An 18,349-nucleotide genomic window follows, 5' to 3' on the forward strand; every position below is an offset into this window, starting at 1 on the left:
CCATGTGTGACACATCAAAATATTCATTTTATAATCACAAGAAACAACACTAATCCCCAAAATAGTTCTGGCTGAGTTTTATTTATTTTATTTTATTTATTTATTTATTTATTTATTTATTTATTTATTTATTTATTTATTTATTTTAAATTTATGATAGTCACACAGAGAGAGAGAGGCAGAGACATAGGCAGAGGGAGAAGCAGGCTCCATGCACCGGAAGCCTGACGTGGGATTCAATCCTGGGTCTCCAGGATCGCACCCTGGGCCAAAGGCAGGCGCCAAACCTCTGCGCCACCCAGGGATCCCCCTGGCTGAGTTTTAATAAGGGAAATAAAATATGTGTATGGCTGCCTATGACAAAAGGCCACTTTTCAGAGAGCCAGGTGGTAATTCAGAACCCACCTGACCTATATTCCCTTCTATGTCCTTGCAGAAATCCAGTGTAAAAAGCCACTGCAATGGCAATTCAGGACAGAGAAACCAAGGGACACAGGCTTAACTCTATCCCATGTTATATATGCTCCTTGGAATAATGATCCAAGGGCTGGCTATTTTCAATTCCTCAGCCAACTAAGTCCATCTGGGTCCCAAGGCAACAAAATTACCCTTGGAAATAGACGGTTCTGGGAAATTTCCTTCCCAGAAGAGATATGAGAACATCCACTAGGCCAGCTGAGCAGGTGTTCCAATTCTTAGTGCCTGCTGGACAGACATCCGGGAAGAGTGGGCTAGATTCTCCATTCACCTGTGTCCAGCACAAACCAACCCTCCCAGCAACACCAGAGGCCATCAGCCAACTCTGTTCTGCCAAACTCTATTTCAAGTCTTGTCATGACCTTTTTAGAAGAACCTAAGCACATCTGCACTGGCAGGTGGTGGGAAGAATCTTAACTCCTACTCCTTGGCTTCAGGCAAGGAGAGAGCAAATATGGATGGCAGCAGAGCAGAGCAGGTTCTTCTGGTATTTCAAAATGGTGTGTCCCAGTGCCCCTCACCCATAGCCGCACCCCGCTCCCCACCCCATCTAGGACTTACCACAGTTGCTCTCCCCATCCTGGATGTAACGCTGTATCAGGTTCTCCATCCATAACTGGGAGCACACACAGCGCTTTGTGATGGGGTCACAGTGACCATGGCCAGAGCACTTCAGAAGGCAGCCTGCAGAGGCGGGCAGAAGGAGGGGATCCTGGCTTCCACCTACTGTGGATTTTTGTTAGCACAAGCCCCGAGTAGATGCGCCTTGCTGAGTCAACAGCCTCTTATGGTATGGAGGGGTTCCAGGGAGTTTCTCTCATCAGAAAGTAAATGGCAGAAAAAAGCCAATCCATACCAGGTAACAAATGCCTTAAAAATGTAGCCAACACATTGTACCCTCTGGTCTAACAGATAAATTCTAAGAATTTATTCAGGGAAAGTAATTGGGGATATGCATAAAGATTTGTCTACAATTACAGCATTATTTAAAATCAACCTTAAAGTCCTTGAGTGGAGGACTGGTTGAACATATCCAGGATGGAGGACTATGCAGCCATAAATATCTTATTGAGGAAGAAATCATACAAGATTGTATAAAATGATAATAGGATTTGAAGTTAAAAAGCAGATTAAAGATATTTATCCAATTATCCTGATGGTATCACATGTTTCCAGACATGGAGGAAGTGGAAGGAAATACATGAGAATATTAACAAAAGTTAAGTTCGGATGGTGGGGATTCTAGGCTCAAGAATCGAGAGGATTGTTTTCAGTTTTTTGCCTTTCTGGATATTTCACATTTCCTACAATAAATAAGACATTACTTTCATAGCTAGAAAAAGAGAGATTATTAAAAAAAATTAAGTTAGTGCATGTTAGCAGTGAGGATGTCAGCTGTGGGCAGACATCTCTCTGAAACAAGCTGAGCTGTACTACCCAACAGTGTTGTGACCCTTGTAATGCTCCCAGTCCTCAGCACCTGCTGGAATGCCCATGTCAATGTCATGGTCCTCATAAGGTAGTAACAGAGAACCAGAACAAAGACCACACTTCAACCACACTCATGATTCAGTTTGGGGCCAAGACTGAGCAGCAAGGAAGGGGCAGAGATGGAGGTACAATGGAAAGCACACAGAAGCCACCCTACATTTCTAGTAGTCTATGAAGCACCACCATCACACCACTTCGATGTCCAACATAAAAAATTATATGAACACAGTTTTTCTGGCCCATAATACTTATTTGTCTTTAAAACGTTCTGGCAGCTTCCATGGGAAAATTCTGATAATGACCATTATTTGGAGTACAGTTTTAAAAACCAACCCATAACTGCCATTGCTCTTGCTTTCCTCAGAGACAAAGAGCAGTTGGCTAGTATGCTGGAGGAAGCCCACTGTAGAAATAAATGCAAAACAAGTCTCTGGAAACTAATGTGAAAATGTTCACATGTCACTCCTCTCTCCATGCCTGTAAAACTTAGCCATGACCGGCAAGGCTGATTCTGATTTTTCTGGAATATTCCCAGAGGAACCATTCCACAGGCATATTCTTAGAAGAATTAAGTTCAATATTAATTTATAAATAGAAACATATTGGGACTCCATTCCCAGTCCATCCAAAAAGACTATGTGACCTCACATCTGTCCTGTCAGATGTGCAAATAGATCTTATTTCACCTCTTCCAAAAAATCTGTCATTTTAACCTCAGTGGGTATTTAGGTTTCTGTAAGGTTCTCAATGCATTTAATTTGATGGGATGTTTTGCTCAGTGCTAGCCAATTCTGAATAGATAGCAAAGATTTATATGACTTGGACCCTAAAAGAAAGGACATTCCCACAGGAAATATACCTGCTGTGTCAATCCTCAAGACTTTGAAGAGCAAGAAATCAGCCTTCTCCTTTGCGAGTTGCCTGTGCAGATTTTGGACCACGTCAGCAGCTTTGAGAACCTTGAAAGGTGGCCCACTCTGTACATAAAACACAATCACGGTGCTGCAGAGGAGACAAGGAGAGAGGACAGCTGCGTGGTCAGGCAGTGACCAACAACACATCCATGCCAACCATCTGACCTGTGGTTTGGCAAGGACATGGGGGCATATCTTGTGGGCCAAAGAATGAATCCATTTCTATTCACAAATAAAGGCTCCTCAGTCCCAGAGAGCTATCTATTCACCTGAAGACAGAAAGACCTTTAGGTTAAGAGAAATAACATGCCTGTGTGTGCAAACAGAACTCAGCCATACACAGGACTATACCTTTACTTTGAATCTTTTTATTGAAATATAATTTACTTACATTGAAATTCACTCTTCTAAACTGCATCACTCAGTGGCTTTTGGTGTATTTGCTAAGTTGTGCAACCATCACCACCACCTGGCCCCAGATCACTGTCATCACCTCAAGAAGGCACCCTGTGCCCATTCCAAAATCACTCTTCATTCTCTCCTCTCCAGCCCCTGGCAACAACTAACCTACTTTCTGCTTCTCCTGATTTGACTGTGTGTTTGATATAAATGAAATACACAGGGACACCTGGGTGGCTGGGTTAAGCATCTGACCTCGGCTCAGGTCATGATCCCAGGGTCCTCGGATCCAGCTCTACATTGAGCTCCCTGCCCAGCGGGGAGGGATTCCCCTCCATATTCCTCTGCCCACTGGTGTGCTCACTCTCTCTCAAATAAATAAAATCTTAAAAATATATATATACATATATATACATGAGACATTTTGTGTCTTGTTTCTTTCACCTTTGCATGCTGTGTGTTCAAAGTTTATCCACTTTGTACTATCACTACTTCCTCCCCTTTTACTGCCAAATCATACTCTATTGAATGGACATACCTCATTGAATTTATCCAGTCATCAAGTGATGACATTTCGATCATATCCACTTTTTGGCTGTACATATAATGCCACTATAAATGTATCTGTGCAAGTTTCTGTAAATATACATTTATCATTTCTCTTGGGTATGTACCTAGGAGTGGAATTACTGGATCATATGGTAACTCTGTTAAGCGTTCTGAGGAGCTACTAACCTGTTTTCCACACCGGCTGTCTATTTTACATGCTCATCAGCAATGCAGAGTGTTCCAATTTTTCCAGGTACTCACCAATGCTTGTTATGGTCTGTCTTTTGGATTACAGCCATCCTAGTGGGTGTGAAATGGTACCTCAAAGGGGTTTTGATTTGTACTTCCAACTGCTCATGATGTTGAGTACCTTCTCATATACTTATTAGCCACAGGTATGTCTTCTTTGGGGACATTTCTATTCAAATCTGTATTCATTTTCAAAGTAGCCATTAAAAGTACCATAAACTGGGTGGCTTGTAACAGAAATTTATTCTCTTAACAGTTCCGGAGGCCAGAAGCTCAAAATCGAGGTGTTGTCAGGGCCATCCGGTCTCCAAAGGTGGTAGAGGAAAACACATTCCACTCCCTTATCTTGGCTCTGAGCAGAGACACATCAATCCAATCTCTGCCTTCATTGTCACATGGTGATCTCCTTGTGTGTCTGTCTCTGTGTCTCTTCTCTTGTTATAAGGACACAGTCACACTGGATGGAGTGTGACTCCACCCTACAGCAGTATGGCCTTATCTCAACTATTTCCATCCTTAAAAATCCTATTTCCAAATAAAGTCACATAGTTACTAGGGGTTAGGACATAAATGTATCTTTTGAGGGGACATAACTCAATGTAAAAGTTTTATTGTGAAAGGCTGTTGGATTTCTTCAAGTGCTTTTTTCTGTGCCTCCTAAGATGATCATGTGGGTTTTGTCCTTTATTAATAGGGTTATTACATTAATTGATTGGCCTACCCTGCACGCTTGTGATAAATTCCACTTTGCCATGGTGTCTACTTCTCTTAATATGTTGCTGGATGCAGTTTCAAAGTATTTTGCTGAGGATTTCTGCTTCTAGATTCATATGGGACATTGGTCAGTAGTTTCCTTTTCTTGGGATGTCTCTGCCTGGTTTTTTTTTTTTTAAAGATTTTATTTATTTATTCATGAAAGACACACACACAGAGAGGCAGAGACACAGACAGAGGGAGAAGCAGGCTCCATGCACCAGGAGCCCGATGTGGGACTCGATCCTGGGTCTCCAGGATCACACCCTGGGCTGCAGGCGGCGCTAAACCGCTGCGCCACCGGGGCTGCCCTCTGCCTGGTTTTAATATCAGAGTAAAAACTGGCATCCTGCAATGAGTTAGAAAATGTTCCCTCCTTTTCTCTGTTTTGGAAAAACTTGTGGAAGTGGTGGTAGATCTTTATATTTTTGGTAGAATTCACCAGTGAAGCCACCTGAGCCACCTGATCCTGGGCTCTGTGGGATGTTACTGATTACTGATTCAATCTCTTCACTTACCAGAGGTCTGTTAAAATTTTTAATTTCTTCTGCAGGCTGTTGGCATAGTTGTCTCTTTCTAGGATTTTTGTCCATTTCATCCAGGTTAACTAATTTGCTGATATACAATTGCTCATAGAATAATACTTTTAATTTCTCTATGATTGGCACAAATATCCCCTTTCATTCTTGATTTTACTAATTTGAGTCTTCTCTCTTTTTTCTTTTCTCTTTTTTCTTGGTCAGTCTAGCTGAAGATTTATCAAATCTGTTGATTTTTCAAACAAATGCCTTTGGTTTTGTCAATTTTCAGAATTGTTCAGTTCAATGTTTTATATTTTGTAAGTAAGGGAAATGTGTGATTTGTTTTGAGAGTTCTATAAAAAAATAATTCAAAAAATTTTTAATTTGGTATTTTTCTAAGTAAACTTCAGTTGTCTGGAAAACAAACCTAAACAAAGTAGCTGACAAAAATTGACAAGTGGATTTGCCATGAATGGTAGTTTTTCATTCCCGTATTATTTGTTTCCTCCTACCCTACCCTACGACTCATAGATTGGATAAGAGTTCAAAAATAAAAGCTCAATGAAATAAAGGTCAGATGTTAGCCTCCTGGACTCCCAGAAGACAGCAAAGGTAATCAGTGGTAATCTCTCACACTGAGAGAAGCCTCAGTCCTCGGAATGTGGGGTAGGGATAAATCTGGCTGCGAGACTTCCTCTGTGCCAGCCCCAGACCATTTGCATGCCCTCTGAAGACAGCAGAGCTGTCATCAGTTCCTGCTGATGTTTGCTAACTCCTTCATCTAGAACATTGTGGGTCAACAAACATTTATTGAGGCTTGTAGGAGGGACCTGGAATGATGTTGTCCTTATGGCTGCCCTTTGAGAAGAAGAATATATGAATGTGACATAAATAGGGAATGAGCCCAGGAAATGAAGAGTGCATCATGCTGGACTGGGGTGCAGCTCACACCTGAGATCTGAGTGGGCCTGGATCTTCTGAACCTTAATGTCTGTGTCCAGCACGTTCAGCAGTGCTGCCAGCTGCCTCACAAGGGTGTCCTTCTGCTGCTCTGCCAGCTGCCCCACGCCCACCTGCAGGATCAGCTCCACCAGGCCACTCTTCCTCGGGTCTGGGAAAAGAGAACACATGGGATTTCCCCTTGGGAATCATGCTGGATAACAGGAGGAGTAAGGCCTGAGCAAGAGTTTAAAAAGTTTAAAATGACCCCTGGGTAACTTCTTAGGACTTAGGGAATTTCTTAGGTGTTAGAAGACTCGGACAAATTTTTCCAAAGAGTACAGTGGCTGCTGAGAGTGCTTTTTTCTTGTTTGACCCAAGTCTTGTTGTTCCATCATTTTCCCAGAAGCTAATCAGGGAAACCCAAACAGCCTCAGGGCTACCTGGAAACTGTGGCCGGCACACCCCTCCCCAAGCCTGGAATGAGAATCCGGCCTCTACATGCTGCTCAGCTCTGGGTGCTGCTTGGCCCAGGCCACAAGGGGGTCATGGAGGCCCCTCGCGGCAGCCGCTCCCTCAGTGCTCCAGCACCAGAGCTCCTGCATGCGCTGCACTTTCTGGCAGGAAAACAAAAGTGAAACGAGATTCTTGCTTCCTCATTCAATTCCCCTTCATGAGTTTTGTGGCTGAAATCAGGGAATACATGATGAAGTACAGAGGAAGCCACCAAGGGGTTCTGGACAGGGGCTGAAGCTAGCTGCAGGAGGCATCCCCTCTACCCCACACCCCTCCCCTGTCCCCCCAGAGGTATCCCTCCAGCCCCCCAACCCCAGGGTCACCCTGTCAACTGCAAAGAGCAAGAAAGTTGAGCACCTGGATCACAGACCAGCACACTAACCCAGACATAGAAGCCCCTGAGCGCACCTGGCCGTACTTCCACGGTGGCAGTGTCTGTGTCTGAGGCTCCCTGACGGTCAATAACACGCAGGCGGAATTTGTAGACGCCCTCCACCAGATTGGTAAGCTGCAGGGTGGCGCTGTGGTCAGAGCCATCAATGACATCCTGCAAAATAACATGATTCACAAGTTGATGCTCAGATCCCGACTCTGGCCTTCTGTTGGTCGCAGGCCTCAGTGGCCCATGTGTTTAAAGTACACATGACTGTCTGGTGAGGGCTGAAGAGGAAGAAGGCTGGTGGGTGAGCTGAAGCTGTGGGTAATCCCCAGCAAGTCTTCCATAGAAAGCACCAGGCTCCACAGATTCCTGCAACGGTACTCCTCAAGCTGTGCCTACCAAGGTCCACTGCATACCAAACTGTTCCCTTCCTCCAACAGGGAGGGAAGAACCATTGAAATTAGAGTCAAGCACCCTCTGAAGAGTTTCTGGATCTTATTCTCAAACATAGTTTTACAATAGTCTCATCTTGGGTTTCCTCCTAATGTATCACATTTACCTTTTCAAATGAGCCTGAGTGGGGCTGCTCCTGGTGGCTCCAAGCTCCAAAGAATTAGAGAAGATTCTCAGACACCCCTGTCCCACCCTTGCTAATGGAAGAGGATGGTAGCCAAAGGTAACAAGTGCTCAGCACAGAGAGCTGTTATACTTTGAAGCTAATCTATCATCTGGCTGAAGAGTATTCATTCCAGAGGTACGTCAGAAAGTATAAAGCCGGTTCAGTTCATTCCCTGTGACCACTTCTTTTTGTTTTTTTTCCTAAGATTGATTGATTGATTGATTGATTTGAAAGAGAGAGTTTATTTATTTATTTGAGAGAGAAAGCACACGTGTGCATGTGCTGGGAGGGAGGGGGCCGAGGGAGAGAGAGAGAAGTGGACTCTCTGCTGAGTAGGGAGCCCAACAAGGGGCTTGATCTCACAACCCTGAGATCATGACCTGAGCTGAAATCAAGAGTTAGATGCTTAGCTGACTGAGCCACCTGGGCACCACTCCCCTACTCTCATAACCACATCTCTGGTACTTCTCCAAGAGGATATCCACAACTCTGAAGTCCTTAGCAACAGCAGGAATGAAGATGTACCTAGATTTATAGCCTAAAAGGAGGAGGGACCCAATGGGGAAAAATGTCTGCCAGGAGCTATAACCTTGGGTCTGCCTGGTTTGGTTTAAAGATGAGTTGGTTTACTATGGCCAAGTCACTTCCTACCTCTGCATCTTGCTTCCTGTACTTGTGAAACAGGAATAGCAATCCTTAACCTACTGACCTATCTGGCATGATAAGAGGAAAAGGAAAGAATCCGCTTGGACCAGAACAGGAACAGCAGAGAAGCTGCGGAAAGACTTGGCTTCAAAGTCCCCCCCCCACCCCCCCAGGCTATGGTTTCCTGCCCCATCTAAAGTCTGGTTGAGGAAAACATTAGAGAAGACTTCAGCTTTTCTCTAAGAGCAGCCCTTGCCTCCAGCCCACAGAAGAAACCTAGAAGCATGAACATCTTAGAGAACATGTAAAGGAAGACAAGGTCATAAGAGAAACGCTGCTAACGGTCTGAATCCTGTGGCCTCTAACGGTCTGAATCCTGTGGCCTCTGAATTCACTTGCTGAAGCCCCAACTCCTAGTGTGACTGACTATGTTTGAAACAGGGCCTGAGAGGAGGTAGTTAAGGTTACCTGAGGTCATAAGGGTGGGGCCCTGATTCCATGGATTCATGTCTTTGAATAAGGAACACCAGAGGGCCCCCCTCCCTCTCTGCCACATGGGGATGCAGTGAGAAGGGAGTCAAAGAGAGAGCTCTGACAGAGAGCCAAGTCATCCGGAGCCTTAATGCAGGACTCACGACCTCCAGAACTGGGAGGAATGTCTGTGTGTCACGGAAGCCGCCCAATCCATGGTATTTCCTTAGAGCAGCCTGAGCAGGCTGACTGTGCAGGAGGGTAAGTGGGACAAGTCTCATCAAGCACTCACCCCAGCAGCTGGGCTCTGGCCGTCCCGGACCCACAGGTAGGACACAACTCCTTGGTCATCAATAGACTTTGAACCGTCCAAAGTAATGCAGTTATTGGGAAGCACAAGCACATGGTGGCCACCAGCCTGGGCTCTGGGAGGACTGTTATTTTCTGAGTCAAATATGGCAAAAATGAAAGCAAAGACATTGATTTAAAATGTTGGTGGCAGAAGTGTGCCATAACATATCCACCACGGTTCCATCTTGCACATAGGTAGACTTAACATACAAGAGGCATTATTTTCTACCCATAATATAGAGACTTTCTTAAAGTTCTGTTCATGCTTATTTGTAACTTGGCAGCCTGGACACCAGGGATGTTTCTAATAATGTGATGGTTTTTTTCTTTTTGAAAAAGAGAAACAATGATCTTACTTTTATCAGGGTCCAGAAAGTGAAAATATTTTAGTTTAAAATATACTCTGAATCATTATGTACTGGCCCACACTATTTGCCCATAGATATATTTATTTCTACTAGTGTCAAATCTTGCTTAAGTAAATAAAAACTTGAGCCAAAGATAATTAGGCCTTCACTCCTCTGAGTGTTAAACATGCAAGAACAACATAAGAACCATTTCTGGAATCCCTGGGTGGCACAACGGTTTGGCGCCTGCCTTTGGACCAGGGCGTGATCCTGGGGACCTGGGATCGAATCCCATGTCGGGTTCCCAGTGCATGGAGCCTGCTTCTCCCTCTGCCTATGTCTCTGCCTCTCTCTCTCACTGTGTGCCTATCATAAAAAAAATAAAAATAAAAATAAAAAAAATAATAATAATAATAAAAGAACCATTTCTGATACAATTGCCTCAGAGAGAGGGGCCAGGGAGAATGGGGCACAGACCGAGACCATCAGAAGACACAGCCCACTTTAGGGATGAGGCAGCTGTGTGGGAAATCCAGCTTATTCAGGTGGAGCTCTGGAACCCTATTTGATCCCTGGTAAATGCCCCACAAAAACAAGTCAAGCAAAAGTCATGGGGTGAGAATAGTTAGATATTGATCCAAGCAAGGGAGGAATGAGCACCCCGTCAATCACCAACCACCGTTCTCCTGAGAAAAGACCCCAGAGGTTAGAGCAGAGGCAAGTGGTACCATTATGTTAGCAGCGTTTCCACATTGTTCACCACACTCCCTTTCTGGGAGAACCTGGCAGTAAGCAGGCTTACCTGTACACTGTGGACCAGGGAGAGGCTGGGAACCACAGAAACAGACTGGCAATAGACTGAGGCAGCCCAAATACCCTTCCGTGAAAAATGACCATCAGACCCTATGTAGCTCCGAGGGTAGACCTCATGGCAGCTACTCCCTTCTGTGCTTATGTCCCCACAACCTTGAACTCCAGTCAGAATGCAACCGGGCATGCCATCCCCACAAATCTGGTGTGTCCAAGTCAACCTCCCACAAACCTGCTGCTGCTCTTCTGTGGGCGGAGCTCAGAGCAGGGCACCCCCACCCGTCCAGGTGGTGAGGTCGTGTTCCTGAGTCATCGAGACACCTTCTTCCTTCCCTTCAGAACCACACAAAGCCATCAAGTCCTGAGGATTCACCCCTAAGATGTCTTTCTAGTCAATCGTTTCCCCTCTGCCCTCCCTGCTTCTGACTTCTCTTCCCACCAAACCATTACCTTTTTAAAAAATCCAAAACTCTCAGGTAAAATGACATGGTGTTAGGGTTTGCTTTAAAATACTCCAACCAAAATAAAAGAAAATATGAATGGCTAGATGAAACAAGAGTGGCAAACTACTAAGAGCTGTGAAGTTGGGTGATGGGGACATAATGGCTCATTGAGCCTAGTTTCTCTACTTTTAAATATGGTAGACTAGTCCACAAACACTTGAAAACATCCAAATCTATGTCACTTTGCTGCTAAAATGGCTTCAGTTTCTCCCACCCGGCCTGGGGATAAAGTCCCAGCTTCCTGGGCCTGACACATGACCTTCCCTGGGATGAGGCAGCTCAGCCACTCCCCAGCGCTCCCACACTGGCTGGTCTACGGCACTTGACTTTTTCTGTCCAGCATGCTCATTACAGCTGTGTACTTCAACATCATGATCATCTGTCTGTTCATTCATTCATTCGTTTGTTCATTCATTCCAGTACCCAGCATCATGAGTTGCCATGAGCCTAGTGCTGTGACACAGAGGACATAGAAATGTCTGAAGCAAAGGTCTTTGGGCAGCTCCAGCCACAGGGAAAAGACAGAAGGACGAGTCCCTAGTGCAGAGTGGCATGGGACTAGACCACAAGTCAAGAAAGAATATGGAACTTGAAAGGTCTCTGCTCTTCAGTTCCCAAGGAGACGAGAGAGAAAGCACAATGTTGGACATGGGCAGACATGGGTGGACACAGGTCTTTCACTGCCAGTAGTCATAGGAAGAAAAGGCAGCCCCTAGACAGTACGCTCAACAACAAAAAAAGGAAATGCTGTTTCTTTGTGGAAGGAGACAGAACAGCAAATGTGGACACAGCAAGAATGGCTTTTTCTTGGCCAACCTGAGTCCAGGGTCTACTGTGGACAGATAAACACCAGTATTTCTGAATAATCGTGGTGTGGCCTAGGGCCCTGTGAGACGGAAAGCAGAAGGAGCCCCACCTCCCTCCGCCATGCCAGGACTCACCCTTCCTCACCACCACGGTGAGGGTGGCTGTGCTGCTCAGCCCCTGCCGGTCTGTCACTGTCAGTTGGAAGTGGTGGGTACCCACCTGGAGCCCGCTTACGGTGGCTATAGCTCTGTCTGTATTTTCCATCTCCACTGTGCTGGGGCCTCTGAAAAACAGGGACGTGAATAACAAAAGGCGTGGGCACGGTATTCTGATTATTTGAATCCTTATAAAAGTCGCTTTTTCCAGCTAAAACATATATCATCTAGAGAATTCTAAGATAACTTTTTATCCACTTACATTCTCTAGTTTAGGGTATAGGTCATAAGCTAATGCCTATTTTAGATAGAGCCTGTGTGATTCCTAGGAAGAGGATTTTTTATTTTGTTTTGTTTTTTTAAGATTTTATTTACCTATTTATTTTAGAGAGTGAGAGAGAGAAAGCAGGAGGTGGAACAGAGGGAAAGAGAGAGAATCTCAAGCAGACTCTGAACTTAGTGCAGAGCCTGATGTAGGGCTTGATCCCAGAACCCTGAAGTCATGACCTGAGCCGAAACCAAGAATTGGACACTTAACCAACTGAGCCACCCAGGTGCCCCACCCCGTTTTTTTTCAATTGAGGGGTCAGTGAAATGATCTGTCCTTGCAAAACAGAGTCTTAGAAACTACTCCCCATTTCCTCTTTGAATAAAATTAGGCAAAATCCTCATCTATCTTTACAGAGTATGGAAGAGGAGGGGATAAGCCAGATGACGGATCTCCTCAGGGGAATTACAGGCCGTCATTAGGACTCTGGCCTCTGTTGTCAGAAACACCCCACTCCTTCCCTTACTGTACAGGCAAACCGAGGCTTATGCAAGTCACTGGCTCTGCACTTCTTTGTCTATGGTCATTGCAGATGGTTCGAGTGTAGACAGGAGGCCCCTTGAGGCCTTACACAGGCCTCTGTGCACCTTTTCTGTCATGAAGCTCACCCACACCAAGATGGCCCTGTCCAGCCGGCGTGGCTCCACCCCACTCCACTGCCAACAAATAACATCTCATCCTTTCATGCTTGATCTGCTCTTGCACCTCCAGAAAGGTGCTTGAATCCTGACTCCTCAGCATGCACCAGTGGACTTTAATTTAATGTGGACCCTCCAGAGCAGAGGCGATGTTAGCACTGGGCCAGGATGGGACCCCCCGCTGCTCAGTGGGAAGTGGGCCTACCTGACGTGTTCCCAGTGGTAGAGGACGATGCCCTGGTCGTCTCTGCTCCTGCTGCCATCCAGCATGGTGCTCTCTACTGGGAAGACCAGCTCCTTGTCGGGGCCGGCCACAGCGACCGGAGGCCTGTTGCTTGCTAGAATTACAGAAATGGTGTGAAAAACTATTTTCTCTTTGCATTAAGTCCGCAATCCCCAGATTTCCTGATTGAAGCTAATTACTCATACTTGGAGCAGGTAGCTACTAGAGTGTACAGTGTCCTGAGGGAACCCTGGAGAGAAACACTGTAGGCTCCTTAAATGTTTAAGGGTGAGACTGGGGGCCAGACAGCAGGGAACATTGTTCCCTAATATATACATGTTTGGTTTCTTTAAAAGACCTTGAGGGGCACCTGGGTGGCTCAGTCAGTTACGCATTCAACTCTTGATTTCAGCTCAGGTCATGGGATTGAGCCCCTCCTCCTACCCCTCGGGCTCCACACTGAGCAGGAAGTCGGCCTGAGGATCCCACCCCCCACCCACTTGAACATGTATGCACGTGTGTGTGCTCTCTCTCTTTCTCAAATCAATAAACAAAAGACCTCAAAAGGCATGGAGTCAAGAGAGAAGGAAAATCAATGAGGAGGGGCAGATGGAGGGAAGAAGGACTAGGGAGACCGTGGGGAGGTGAGGAAGGAACTGGAAGAAAGTTAGCTGACAGCTGCTTTATCAGGCAGGACTTCCTTTTGTCTTGCAGTCCCAATTCCTAACGCAGTGCCTGGTAAATAATAAAAACTCAAAACATTTTGGTTAAATGTTAAACAATAGTAAAAGATATAAGGGGCTCCTGGCTGGTTCAGTCCATAAAGCATGTGACTCCTGATCACAGGGTTTTAAGGTCAAGCCCCATGCTGGGTATAGAGATGATTTAAAAATAAAATCTTTTTAAAAAATTTTTTAAGGAGATTTTATTTATTTGACAGAGAGAGTGAAAAAGAGAGAAAGCGCATGCACAAACAGGGAGGAGGGAGAGGAAGAAGCAGACTCCTGTGCTGAGCAGGGAGCCCCATGTGGGGCTTGATTCCAGGACTCTGAGATCATGACCTGAGCTAAAGTCAGACACTTAACCAACAGAGCCACCCAGGCGCCCCTTAAAAATAAAAGTTTAAAGCAAAAGATACAAAGTATCGCTGATATTGATACTGAAATAAATAGACAAGCTTTCTGTTAAAAAAAAAAAAAAAAAAAAAAGGTCCTGTAGTCCAAAGCTGAAGCAGCTATTACTCACTATCTGGACCAGTGTGCTACTCAGTAAGGTCTGGTGGTCCAGTGGCTTCTCTTGACCTTGGGATAAAACACTTCCATGACCATTGATTTACAAAAGCCCTTGATGTGAGCCCTGCCCCTCTTTCCAGATCATCTGTTGGCATTTTAATCCCTATGCCTCATGCTCCCACATCCTCACCACTTTCTCTTGTTGCACTAAATTCTTTTTAATTCTTTGAACTACCAAACTCTCTTTCATCCCATGACTTTCATGCACAGTGTCTCCTTGCCTAAAAAAACTCTTCCTCTTGCCCTTCTCTCCCCAAATTCACCTGGCCAACTGCAGCCCTGAGCTCATATAAGACTCTGTGCAGATACTGCAAGCCCAGGAGGTATGTCCTTTTGTGGGCTCCAGGAGCATAGTGTCCATCCCCTAGAAATGCACTGATCATGTGGTTTTCTTTTGATGTACTTGCCCATGAGCCCTGGGAGGACAGAGACCAAGTCTATCCTGTTTAATTCCACATCCCCAGGCTCTAACCAACAGCACTGACTATAGTCAATAATTTATAGTCAATAAATAAATAAAATAAGTAAATGCATTGTCTGTAAGTATATTTTCAGTTGCCAGGAAACTGGACAATTACTGGGATTAGCAGCATCTTCTAGAAAAGTTCTAAAGCAGAGAGCACTGTCAAGAAAAACATAACTACTCTTAAGATTATTTAAATCTGCAGGAAGGCAGAGTCCTGGGTTTTCACAAAACCATTAATGGACTGGGAGCTGACTGGGAGTCAGTTCTCCATCTGGCTATGATCCATCTGAGTTACCAGGCCATATATCAAGAATTCCCTGAAGCTCTGCAACAGAATGAGACACATGTGGGAGTGTCTACCTGGCAAGTGGAGCCTGCAAGGGGCCCTGAGGATGTCCATCTGGGTCTACATGCCAGGGTTTAAAGACAAAGTCAACACAAGGTTCAGAACCACAACAGAAAACTGGCTTTGTATTAGGATTCAGCTATTCCAGCCCCGATTTCTTGACAGTTAAAAGATTTAGAGAATTTGCCACCAAATTTGGCTTGTCTGAAGCACAGAGGTCAGGTGTCATTTCTGCCTTAATCTCTGGGGCCAAAGCCCTCTTTCATCTCACATACCAGGCTGGACAGTCACAGTGACTACGGCAGTGGACTGCTGCATTGAAGAATCTGTCACCATCAGCTGGAATGTATAGTCTCCTTCCTGCATGGCAGACAAATGAAGGTATGGTGTCTTGACACCCTAAGTAACAGCAAATAGAAATGAAAAAGAAAAATTAATTTCAATAAGCAGCATGACATAATGAAAAATGAGTACTTTTTCTAAATATGGAGATCCTACTTGAAAACGAAATATGTGTGCCCCAAGAAAATGTAATCTAAAATTCACTATGTATCCTCATTTGCTGTTGAAGAAGTCTAAATTAATTTGGCCCTTTTGGAAGCCAATTTGGCAACATCCATTCACACATTAAATGAGCATATTCTTTAACCAGCAATTCCACTTCCTACCTACACTAGAGAAAAGCCCATGCACACAAGGAGGCTCACACTTGGATGCTGCTGGAAGCACTGCCTATAATAGCAGAAACTGGAAACAGTCTAAATGTTCATCAACAATGGGGCACATGGGTGGCTCAGTCAGTTAAACAGCCAACTCTTGATTTCAGCTCAGGTCAGGCTCTCAAGCATTGGGCTCCACACTCAGCAGGGAGTCTTCTTGGGATTCTCTCTCTCTCTCCTTCTGCCCCTCCCCACTGCTCACATTCTCACTCTCTCTAAAATAAACAATCTTTAAATAAGTATATGTTCTTCAACGGGGCGTGACCAGACCCACCATGATACACTACAATGCTAGTTTGAAGGAGAAAGTGTAAAAGAATAAGGTAAATTTATAAATACTGAAATGGAGTTGGGCTCCATGCTGGGTGTGGAGCCTACTTAAGGAAAAAAAAATGTCTATAGCTTATAAGTAATGAAATGGAAAGATGTCAAAGACATATTGTCAAGGAAAAAGAGAAAGTTGCAGAACAGTACATATAGTGTGACAGATACTATGTGTACACATGCATATACACAAATATACAAAAAAGGTTCTGTAAGGACACATTAAACTGATAAAAGTAATTATCTCCATAAGGCAACTGAGGTAAGTTCAAGATGTATTTGCATTTTATCAGAAGTCAACTTTTTTAAAAAAGATTTTTTTATTTATCCATTTGAGAGACAGAAAGAATGAGCAAGAGCACAGTAGGGAATGGGGCAGAGAGAGCAGACTCCCCGCTGAGCAGGGAGCCTGATGTGGATCTCAGTTCCAGGACCTCTGGATCATGACCTGAGCAGAAGGCAGCCACTTAACTGACTGAGCCACTCAGGTGCCCCAGAAGTTAATTTTTTTTCAACTACGAGAAACAACTCATGTATTACTCTAACAACTAAAAACAATTTTTTAAAACTCTAAGACAACAAAAGTTTTCAATAAAACATTTTTTCAATTGAGTATATAATAGCTATACTTGTTTGCAGCTTAACCTTTCACTTTGTTGCTACTGTGTTGCTGCTGGTAACATTTCCAATTATTGCTTATGTTTGAAGTTTATGGCATCATAGAAAGGATTTTTAATCTTAAATCATATTATAATTTATTTACTTTTATAGATCCCAAGATCATCTAAAGATACATGTATCTGCATGTATTTGTTAAACGTTTTAATGGAAAATTGAGAAAACTGATAATCAATTGTTATCATAAGGGGAACTTGTGAAATTTTAAATACATACTTTTAATAACTTTTAAAAAGGTGCTTTCCCCAAATAAAGCACCAAATAAAGCAAAGCATTTTGCTCTGTAAAGCTCTACAAAAGTAGAATTTCCTAGTATTTAACTTCAAAATTAATATGGTTACATAAATGCTTATGCACTCGGTACAGAGAATGTTATGGCAAATGGGAAGTAGGCAGACCAACACGTTGTCACTAAACATCCTCGAAGCCACCATATGCTCCAGATAACAGCAGTGGCCTCCCCCATCTGCAGCAAACCCTTGGCAGGATGCCCTGCACAACATTTAGACTAATGTAAAACTCCAGTTTACAGAGTCATCTTTGTGACTGCCAGTTAATAAAAAAAAATCATCTGTTTTAACACCTTAATCCATCAATCATAAGGCAATAACCTTGTTACTATGAATGATCTCAGAGTGTCCACTGCAGACAGGCAGGTGTGGAGAGGCAGTGGGATTGACCCTGCACCCCGCACTCATGGATTCCCTTGGACACATATTGGGCAGACGTGGATGAAATCTGGGGTGTGAGCTTTGGGCACATAATTCACAAAAACTAAAGGAAAGAAAATTTGGGATTTTTTTAAAAATTTATTTTTTTAAGTAATCTCCACACCCAATGTGGGGCTCTAACTCACAACCCTGAGATTAAGAGTCATGCACTCTTCAGGCTGAACCAACCAGGCACCCCTGGAATAGTTTTTTAACCAAGGAAATGAAAAATATCCCATCTTTCTGTTTTGCATCCAAAGTACTCTGGATCAGAATTCTTAGCATACCAGAAGCAAGCATACCACTTGCCACAACCTTTAGACAAAGGTGGACACTACAGCATGGCCCTCTCAAGTTCCATAAACCCAACCAGTCATTTTAAATTCATCATAATTGCAAAATACTTTCCAGAAACATCAGAAAGTAAAGTAGGTAAGATTTCTTGGGATATCTGACTTCATCTAAAATACTAATGAGAAATTTATGTTGGACAGATGAGATGTAGTTTGAAGGAGTACAGGGTAGCAATGTAAGGTCCTGCCTTTTTTCCATTAAACTTTCAAATAATAACCTGAAACTAATAATAACACTGTATGTTAACTGGAATTAAAATAAGAACTGAAGGTATGCCTGATTGGTTCAGTTGGTAGAGCACGTGACTCTTGCTCTTAGGGTCGTGAGTTCAAGCCCCACACTGGGCACAGAGCTTGTTTACACAAACAAACAAACA

The 18,349-nt window shown here is 44.0% G+C and overlaps 1 protein-coding gene across 7 annotated transcripts in view; it reads right to left on the minus strand.

The window, feature by feature from the left end:
* The window catches only part of KIAA0319 (dyslexia-associated protein KIAA0319 homolog), a 99,910-nt gene that overhangs the window by 8,361 nt on the left and 73,200 nt on the right, over positions 1 to 18,349 (minus strand). For all 7 annotated transcript variants that reach the window (XM_038584275.1, XM_038584280.1, XM_038584276.1 and 4 more), the window contains 8 exons: positions 15,464 to 15,587; positions 13,067 to 13,199; positions 11,875 to 12,023; positions 9,215 to 9,366; positions 7,217 to 7,355; positions 6,305 to 6,464; positions 2,828 to 2,970; positions 1,039 to 1,161 (listed from right to left, as the gene is read on the minus strand). In XM_038584275.1, coding sequence (XP_038440203.1) covers positions 1,039 to 1,161; positions 2,828 to 2,970; positions 6,305 to 6,464; positions 7,217 to 7,355; positions 9,215 to 9,366; positions 11,875 to 12,023; positions 13,067 to 13,199; positions 15,464 to 15,587 — 1,123 coding nt within the window. The remainder of the gene's footprint in view (positions 1 to 1,038; positions 1,162 to 2,827; positions 2,971 to 6,304; positions 6,465 to 7,216; positions 7,356 to 9,214; positions 9,367 to 11,874; positions 12,024 to 13,066; positions 13,200 to 15,463; positions 15,588 to 18,349) is intronic.

The sequence above is a fragment of the Canis lupus genome, chromosome 35 (genome assembly GCF_011100685.1).
Source record: "Canis lupus familiaris isolate Mischka breed German Shepherd chromosome 35, alternate assembly UU_Cfam_GSD_1.0, whole genome shotgun sequence".
NCBI lineage: Eukaryota > Metazoa > Chordata > Mammalia > Carnivora > Canidae > Canis > Canis lupus.